The sequence below is a fragment of the Pangasianodon hypophthalmus genome, chromosome 9 (genome assembly GCF_027358585.1).
Source record: "Pangasianodon hypophthalmus isolate fPanHyp1 chromosome 9, fPanHyp1.pri, whole genome shotgun sequence".
NCBI classification, from domain to species: Eukaryota; Metazoa; Chordata; class Actinopteri; order Siluriformes; family Pangasiidae; genus Pangasianodon; species Pangasianodon hypophthalmus.
The window spans coordinates 22,967,977-22,977,504 of record NC_069718.1 but is presented as its reverse complement, the minus strand read 5'-3'; the positions used below and the strand labels follow the sequence as shown (position 1 = coordinate 22,977,504).

Sequence of the window (9,528 nt, the reverse complement as noted above, 5' to 3'; positions counted from 1 at the left end):
ATCATGTGACGTCATATAAAGGGGTGTGGTCAGCATCAGACAGGAAATCTTGATGTAGAAAAAAAAATACAGGAATATTTGGCTAGTTTATTTCATAAAGTTAATTTCATAAAATTGTCATTACTAATATATTCTACAAGTTTGTAGACACCTGAACATTACACCCATATGTTCCCCAAACTGTTTCTACCATGTTGGAAGCACACAATTGTCAAGAATTTCTTTGTATTCACAAAAAAAAAAAAAAAAAAAAAAAAAGAGAAAGCACCAAGCCCAAAATGGCAAAAATATTAAGCTTTTAATGGTCTTAACAACAAATCATTGGTCAGGAAATGAGCAAGAATGAAACAAATAGATAAAGGAAGTTAGTATGGGAAGCTTTTCCTTTTGATTTCTTTAAATGTTTAAGCCTTGTGGCCCTTGTTGGGCTGCATCAGGTGTGACAGAGAACCAAATAATGACTAATCTTTTAAGAAAAAAAAAAAATCCCAGAAGATATTTTTTGGAAAATTCTGTACACCCAGACATGTGTTAGCTTGAATTTACATCAAACATTTTAATCATTATCATGATTTTACCTTCGTGTACAAGAAGACTACATAAATTAATTTCCCTGTTTCTAGCTTTTCCCCGAACAGCAAAAGGAAACCAGCAAATGGAGGTTCAGGAGCTCTCAGGAGTGCATTTGTTTCATTCTTGCTAATTTTCTGACCAAAGATTTGTTGTTAAGACCCTTAAAAGCTCAATGTTTGCCAATTTGGGCTTGGCCCTTTTTTTTTTTTTTTTTTTTTTCTCCAGGAATATGCTGTAGAATCACAATTTCCCTTCGCTGGAACTAAGAAGCCCATGACAATGCCCCTGCGCACAAAGCAAGCTGCATGAAGACATGGTTTGGAGTTGGTTGGACTGGAAGAACTCGAGTGTCCTGCACAGAGCCCTGACCTCAACCCCACTGAACACCTTTGGGATGAACTGGAACACTGACTGCACCCCAGACCTCCTCACCAACATCAGCGCCTGATCTCACTAATGCTCTTATAGCTGAATGAACACAAATCCCTACAGCCACGCTCCAAAATCTAGTGTAAAGCCTTCCCAGAGGAGTGGAGGTTATTATAACAGCAAAGGGAGAATAAATCTGGAATTGGATGTTCAGCAAGTACATATATGATGGTCATGTGTGATGGTCAGGTGTCCACAAACTTTTGGCCATATAGTGTATGTCTGTAATTTTGGCTCAAAATACAATAAGCAGAGAGAGGAAAAGTGAATGGATATAATGGATGTATGAATGTATGCATGAAACATCCCATAACTATGTTTGCATTGATGGATTCTATGTGTATTAAATGGTGTTTTTATAAAGCATCTTAATAAGCAGGGGAATAAGATAGACTTAGTATGCAGATAATTTTACTTAGTGTATAATGTGATATAATTTTAGAGATTGATTTTGGTGTATTTTTTTAAAATCCTGTCTTGAAATGAATTATTCTACTGAAGAATGCTTCTTAGACCAACATCTTAATATGTAATTAATTTTACTTTGTCTGCTGTGTTCATACAGCAGTAGAACATGTAGATGATGAATTTGGAGCCTTAAACCAATAAAACATGTTATTAAAAATGGCTTTCGGTCAGTTTTGACAAAAGGGTAATCCATGCATCTTTAAAATATGGCAATATAAACTTTTTCCTTCACATATAGATAGCCAAGACCTTGAGAATTTCATAAATGGTTTTGAGCAAGAAAGCTGAGACAAGTTGGAAATTCAAAAACTGTTTCAATATCCAGTATGTGAATTCCCCCATCTACTATTACAAATACAATGGAAATAAAAAAACCCAGATACATCACATTTTTCTCGATATGTAAAACCCATTTATTTATCTTTAATGATGATACTATTATTATTGTGGACAAATATATGTACATTTCGCTACAGTAGTAACTGTTCCTATAGTGCAAGTATTACTTCAGATCAATATATGTCAACGAGCACATGATAACTGAGTAGGGATTGTTTGCATATTATAATAACGATCTGCACAAAAACCTCTGCTCTTCCAGCTGGCTGCTTTGCTATTTTAGACTAGAATCTAAAATTGTAATTAAACACACAAGCTTCCTACAAAGAGCTACACAGCGGTAAGTGCAGTTCATCTCATCGTCTGTGTTTTAAAGACATTATCACAAGATAGAGATACATTTCGAACTTTTTTTTTTTTGAATAACTAACGTTTTTTTTTTTTTTTTGCCTAGACATAACCGTAATAAAATGGCCAAATACAGGAGTTTGTAAGAAGAGGGCTGGTTATTAGTATAGAGTTGATGGATATGAAGTATCCTATAGCAGAAGAGTATAGATGTATATAAGTATATAGATATAGACAGCTGAAATCTAATACTTTCATGTATTACCTTGCCATTTTACATATGATTGAATCATTAGTATGTTCATGTTCATTAAAAAAAGAAAAACAAAGAGGCAACTGCCTCATTAAATTATAAATATAAGAAACCTTCCTCACAACTGCTGACATTTGTATATTAACTTATTCCATTCAAGCACTGGCTCGTTTATTCACTCATAGTTGAAGATACCAGGTGACGTATGAACACAGAGAAGTAGTGTGAAATTATACTCCATTATTTATAGTGTTGTTTATAAATTGCATGCACTTCATGTATTAGTGAGAAATATTTACTCTGATAAACAGCCCATAGTATATGATTTGAGACACAGCTAGTGTTTCTGGCCAAGTTTTGGTCCTATATTTATCAAAAAAACTAAATAACATTGTGCTCTTGTCTGTATAGACGACAGTCTCTCTTCAACCCTGTTCTACTCTACTGTGCATTTCTTACAAATCCAACACTTTAAGTCAATAGTTGTTCTAGTGAATGTTGCTGTTGATGTGAATGCCAGAGAGAACCTAGCAGGCAATGCAGGCGTACCGCTGTTCAAGCCCAGACCTGCAAAAGCAAAGGAAGAGTGTGAAAACTGGCCGAAGTTTGCTGTGGTACACATTCAAAAGAAAGGTTACTCATGTTGTAGCAATAATAGTCTTATGTGGTCTAACTGTCCTTTTAACCTTATCCAGAGTCTGAATTTCACTCCAATTCAACCACAGTGAGAATACTTCAAATACATTTTAAACATGTAAATAACTCGACTATGTTCTACATTGCTAGAAAGAGGTATTTTCCTTTCTCTGAAGCTTGTACTCTATGTAAAGATGCAAGACTTAGAATCATTTGCTTTCAGTTAGATATTAAATAAAACATATTAGTAGTAAATAAAACATCTGATAATATACTTTGCTCTCTTACCCGTAAAGTGTGGTCCCAGGACCCTGAGCAGAACGCTGTCCCGTCTGGAGAGACGCGAAGGGTACTGACTCTGTTCTCATGTCCGAACAAAATGGATACACGGGTCCCCTTTAGAACGTCCCACACGTTGATGGTGTAGTCGTTGTAGCCACCAAATAGTAGTCTGCCTGCATGACACAATATACAGTATATCAGTGCTAGATTGTAGATTCTGTAAATACAAGGGTGAGTCAAATGAAAACACTAATTTCAGTGGCTGCACGTGGAACCAGAAGAATTAATTTTTCTAGAGGAATCCAGACTGGAACACTTAAACACTGAACACTGAACATAATTTGGATATGTAGAACAATCATACACTTTTGTGACACCTATTTGGAATAATCAGTAAAAAGTTTTTCATTTGACTTACCTTCGTATTTATACACTATAATATGTGTAATGTCAAGGATGTAAAATTAGATTAAATACTATCGTACTCTTTCTCTAAAAAAAGGCTGATATGTGTGTACACATCCAGTAAACATGTTAAGTGCAGCAGTGTAAAAGGCAGCATTTACCACTGAGTGAGAAGTCTACACTGGAAGCTCCAAATATGATGCTCTCCTTGGAATAAATTGCCACTTCTCTATCGGCCCTCAGGTCGTACAGACGGCACTGATGAAAACAAATCAGATCGATAAAGCAAAACGCAATTAATGTTTAGCTGAAGAATTTTCTGGATATAACAACAACACTGAGCGTCTTCCTGTAACATCTAACAAGAATAGAGACACTTGTGAAGGATGTTGAACCACTCATCCATGCATTACATTTCAAGCTCCTTTTTATTCTTATGTTTGTGTATGTGGACATTCTTCTTCAGTTCAGAACACATATTTTCACAATGGGGTCAGTCAGAAAAGTGCAAAATACTGAATTTGTGTTCCCTACAACTTTCTGTGTTGATTTGATGTATATTTGAAAGGTCTGTCTATAGCCAGATCTGAATCTCCTGGCAGAGGCAACCAGCTTTCAGGCCACAAAACAGCCCCAAAGCATTAATGATTAAAGATCCACCAGCATTATAGTGGGAGTCTCCATTTTTCACCAAACATGTTGTTCACACTGCCAAAAAGTTCACAAGATTAACACAACACATAACTGCAGCTGTAGTTACAGTAATACTTGGTTAAGTTCAGGAGATTAGCCCTTCTAGCTTGTTGTTACGTAGGCTGCGTCTACTAGTTGAATTTAAATCTTCACAACCACTGTGCAATTCCGATTTTGGGATCTTCTTCACCTCCCTTACCGTTCTCCTCACTATTTAAGTATGATCACACAGTTAATTAAGGAACTAGATTGTAAAAAAAGGAGAAAACTCACAGTAGCATCATCTGAGCCAGAGGCAAATGCATCCCCACTTGGATAGTACCTATAGCAAAAAGGAAAGCGTCAGCAAAAAAATAATAAACGCTTGCTTTTAGAATGTAGCAGCAGTGTGAATACTTTCCTTTACAAAAACAAAATCAGAACTGTCTGTTAATCCTAATGAACAGCTCATATTGTCAGATAAAATAGTATGCCAGAAGGTGAACTTACCGCACACTGTTAATATCTGACTCATGGGTCTCGAATGACTGGATGCACTGTCCTGAGCGCATGTCCCATACATTAGCCTTCTTATCACAGCCCTGAGATATTGTAGGGAAATGAAAAAAAAAAGGTCAATGTACAATCACAATAGTACTTCTGAGAGTGTGAGTGTGTGTGTGTGTGTGTGTGAGAGAGAGAGAGAGAGAGAGAGAGAGAGAGAGAGAGAGCAGTAAGTGCTGACGTGTTTCAGATGTATTTTGGAAATCTAACCCCAGAGACAAAGGTGTTGCCAGTCTCAGAGGGAGCAAGGTCCAGGCAAAGCACATCAGCTGCATGACCATGGAAACTCTGGAGCAGCTGCCCACTTTCCACATCCCACAATGCACACGTTCCATCACCACTCGATGTCAGGATCTGAAAGAAAGAGCCACAGCTATTACTTACATGTAGAAAATCACCTCTTTAACAACAGAGCTCTGACAAATGCAGATCTTGGCATGTTCTAAGAGATGATATACCGTATTATCCAGCATGTTTAAGATGCTGATTTGATGATTTGATATAAGTAACATGCTGATTTACATAAGATCTACAGATCCATTTTATTTAGTGCTGAATTAAAAAACAAAGAAAAAGACAAATATTGTGGACCTGCATATCTGAGTTGGTGAAGCTGCAGGCAGACAAGTAATTGGTGTGCATTGCCACGGACTTCTTCTTCGCTGCCAGGTTCTCGTTCTTATCCAGGGATAGTGGGTACACAGAACACTTGTTGTCAAGACCACTGCGAAACACAAATAGCTCACTTTAGAAGGTCACACAATTTAAAAGCAGGAGAGATCTCAGCTAATTATCTTCGCAATTATGGCCCTGCTGGAATTCATTTTAACACATTTTAATCTTTTTTTATGTCTAAAATGACAACAATCATTCCTTTGGATTTCTTTGCAAAAAGCCATAAAGGGGCCCAGGTCCTCACCCACATGCTACTGCACATCCAGACGGAGCGTACGCACAGGCCATCACCCATGTACATGGCATGGTCACTGCATGCTCCTATGAAAAAAAACACGAGAAGTAAGTTCCTAAACATCTGGGGCCGTGCAAAAATCTGTCCTAAATGACACAATAAGCTTTTAATATTTTTAAAACCTATTTACAATTCTGCTGAGAGATTCTTCTACCATAGAAGCACAATTCCTAAGCTATGAGTAGGGAAGCTTGCTACTGATAAAAGAGTTCCCTAAAATTAGTCTCACACTAAGGATTAAGAGGATTAAAATTAGTACTAGATCACCCTTAAACAATTATCATAAATCAGCCAGATTTAATAATTTTGATAAATATTTTTTACATCAGTCCCTGATGTAAAAAATATTTATTATTACTGATGAGTTTAAACACTTGGTGTAATTCATGTACCTTGTTGGTTGTAAACGCATCCCACACAATCACCTTTCCATCCTAGAGGACAAAAAGAGAACATGCTATTCTGCAAGCTATTCTGAAAGTGTAAAAACACAGTTATGTAATAGGTCTTTTTGTTTGCAGAAATGATTGAAGGATCACGGACAGCTTTCAACTTGCAGTCAGGCTACAGCAATTAGCCTGCTGATAATGACACTTCCTGTGGAGCAAGAATCCTAAATGGCTTCCTGAGGGATCCTATAGTGCACTACATAGCGTGTAGAGGCCATTAATTCATGCCATATGGGGAGTAAGGCATTAGAATAGGATTTATTTTTGTACCTGGGACGAGCTCACAATTCTCCTCTTGTCTTTACACCAGTCCATGCAAAGCACTTTGTTGCCGTGTCCTTTCAGAGTTCTCCTGGTCTTCATGACGAACTGGCCGAGAGACTCCACCTTCTCTGCCACCTGGTGCACTGGGGAAGGAAGCAGGTGTTTAATAGACTATATTTTACTCTTCCCTTAATAGAAGTGAGCTTGAAAACCTGGTGCCTAAATATTCTTACGCTCTACTCAGACTCAACCGTCACTAAGCACACTCACTACTAAGCTCAGGAAAATAATACGTATAAAGAGGGTACAGTAACATTCTGTGTGACCATCATGTTACAAGGCTTTAGATGATGAGTGGGACATTCCACCATTAGAATACCAAAAATCACCTTGCTCGTTACAGGGTTGTTTAGTTGTTTGTTACAGGGTTGATTTGTTGTTTCTTACAGGGTTGCTTGCTTTTTGTTACAGGGTTGATTAGCTGTTTGTTACAGGGTCAGTTAGCTGTTTGTCACTGGGTTGATTGGTTGTTTGTTACAGGGTTGCTTAGTTGTTTGTTACAGGGTTGCTTAGTTGTTTGTTACAGGGTTGCTTGGTTCTTTGTTTCAGGGTTGATTGGTTGTTACAGGGTTGCTTGGTTGTTACAGGGTTGCTTAGTTGTTTGTTACAGGGTTGCTTGGTTCTTTGTTTCAGGGTTGATTGGTTGTTACAGGGTTGTGTAGTTGTTTGTTGCAGGGTTGATTGGTTGCTTGTTACAGGGATGCTTAGTTGTTTGTTACAGGGTTGCTTGGCTGTTTCTTCCTGGGTTGCTAGTGACAGGATTGAAGATCCAGGCTAATATTATTATATGTACTGGACCAAGTCAAGCAATGCTGACAATATTTGAAAAATATTGCAAATAGTCGAGGGAACATACTTTTCACTCGGCCCTGCTGTTAGAAAGGGTCTTGAGGATGAAACGTCCTGTCTATCTTGTGACTTGTGGTTTTTATTCTTCCTTTAACCAAGTAAATGGGTTTCAGTAACAGGACTGCACATCCACTGTGGGACATAGCTTAAATGTATAATTATTATCATTATTACTTAAAATAAGCTAATAATGCAAAACAATTTAAATAACTTAAATGACACATACAGCCTCACAATCTTCCTATACAAAAAATTACAAGGCAGCTGAAGACAAAACAGTGTGTTTGAAGGATACACTAATGTTATTGGTATTAAAATATCTATAGCACTGAGCAAATGTCTTAGGCACATGCAAAGAAATGCTGCAGAGCAAATATGCCTTCAAAAATCATGAAATTAAATTAAAATTAAAAAATTAGAAGATACTACACAGGGCACTAAACAGTAATAAACTAAACAAAGGCAATATTTGGTGTGACAACCTTTTGCTTTTAAAAAAATATTCTCAGAAACAACTTGTGCAGGTTTATTTAAGAATATTTACTGCTAAGTTTTTGTGAGCATCAAAATGGCAAATATGAAGCTTTTAATGGTCTTAACAACAAATCATTGGTCAGAAAATGAGCAAGAATGAAACAGATGCACTCCTGAGAGCTCCTGTGCCTCCATTTGCTGGTTTCCTTTGGCTGCAGTGAACTGTTTGTTTGTGGAAAAGCTAGAAACAGGGAAATTCACTTCTATAGTCTTCTTGTATGCAAAAGGAAAAATCATGATAATGATTCAAATGTTTGAGGTAAAATTCAAACTAACACATGTCTGGGTGTACAGAATTTTCCAAAAATATCTTCTGGGGTGTTTTTTTCTTAAAAGATTAGTCATTATTTGGTTCTCTGTCACACCTGATGCAGCTCATCAAGGGCCACAAGGCTTAAACATTTAAAGCAATCAAAGGGAAAATCTTCCCATACAAACATCCTTTATCTATATGTTTAATTCTTGCTCATTTCCTGACCAATGATTTGTTGTTAAGACCATTAAAAGCTTAATATTTTGGCACTTTGGGCTTTTTTTTTTGCCCAGGAGTGTACATAAACCTAAAACATAGGCTATAAACCAGAAATCTGAACAGATAGCTCATTACTCATTATAACACTCCACACTGTACTAACCATTAGACTACAGCATGCAATCTGTGCTATAGTTACAGCCTGTATATTTGCTGTATATTTTAACCACCACTGTGTACAGTCTTAGACGCGTTATTACGTGCAGCTCGCGCTCACTGTACTGTAAACAGGCGCTATAAATAACTCACAGCCTCAGTATTGTGGCCTGAATGAGCAAAGACGATTTTCTTTCCATCAAAGCATTTCTGTCACAATTTCATTTTCATTTTAGAAAGCAAAAATGAATGAGCACGCGCCAGCTCGTGCATGTGAGTGCTGATTTTTCGGCTTGTCTCTTGTACTCACGCTCCACATCATGCAGTTTGGCCCGCTCCTCTTCCAGCTTCGTCTTCAGCGTCTCTGACTCTGATTTCAGCTTCGCTATGGTCTCGCTCGGCTGCACTTCCTGGGCAGCCATCTTTTCTTTCTACCCCCTGAATGAGATATTCCCCGGAGCTAAAGCGCGTTATTATTATTAGTATTATTATTATTATTTAGAATTATTTTCCGAACAGGACCAAAGGAGCCTTATGACAGGCTGGATGTTAAAGCGCGAGCGGCGGATGCAGCTGATGTGACGTCACGGGAAGGATGCCCTGTCTCCAGCATCCTGTGAGGCGCTCGCGCTCGCCTTAACGCCCAGAATAAATCAATATGCAATATGAAAGAGCCGCACTTCCTCCATAAACCATGACTCCTGATTGCCCTGATTGAGAAGTATTAGAATATGTGTGCTTTATATGCGCTGTAATTGTGTAACAGGTCGTGGCAATGCCTTCCACAATCAGTGTGCGTCCTCAA

General features: G+C 37.7%; 1 protein-coding gene across 1 annotated transcript; it reads right to left on the bottom strand.

Moving 5' to 3' along the window:
* Positions 1-2,205: 2,205 nt before the first annotated feature.
* On the bottom strand, positions 2,206-9,334 carry gnb5a (guanine nucleotide binding protein (G protein), beta 5a). The gene is made up of 11 exons (XM_026918712.3): positions 9,034-9,334; positions 6,659-6,795; positions 6,332-6,373; positions 5,889-5,965; positions 5,561-5,693; positions 5,180-5,323; positions 4,916-5,007; positions 4,700-4,748; positions 3,895-3,991; positions 3,335-3,501; positions 2,206-2,977 (listed from the first exon to the last, which is right to left on the bottom strand). The coding sequence occupies exons 1-11, from the start codon at positions 9,143-9,145 to the stop codon at positions 2,966-2,968; spliced, it is 1,062 nt and encodes a 353-aa protein (XP_026774513.1). The 5' UTR covers positions 9,146-9,334; the 3' UTR covers positions 2,206-2,965.
* Positions 9,335-9,528: the final 194 nt, after the last annotated feature.

What these genes read in the sequence shown, in the direction of transcription:
- gnb5a (XM_026918712.3), bottom strand. Translation starts at nt 9,145, where the DNA reads ATGGCTGCCCAGGAAGTGCAGCCGAGCGAGACCATAGCGAAGCTGAAA. An exon ending in ATGCGTTTACAACCAACAAG is followed by an intron (nt 5,966 to 6,331) that starts GTACATGAATTA and finishes TTTTTTTCATAG; the next exon opens with GAGCATGCAGTGACCATGCC. An exon ending in GGATGTGCAGTAGCATGTGG is followed by an intron (nt 5,694 to 5,888) that starts GTGAGGACCTGG and finishes TGTGTTTCGCAG; the next exon opens with TGGTCTTGACAACAAGTGTT.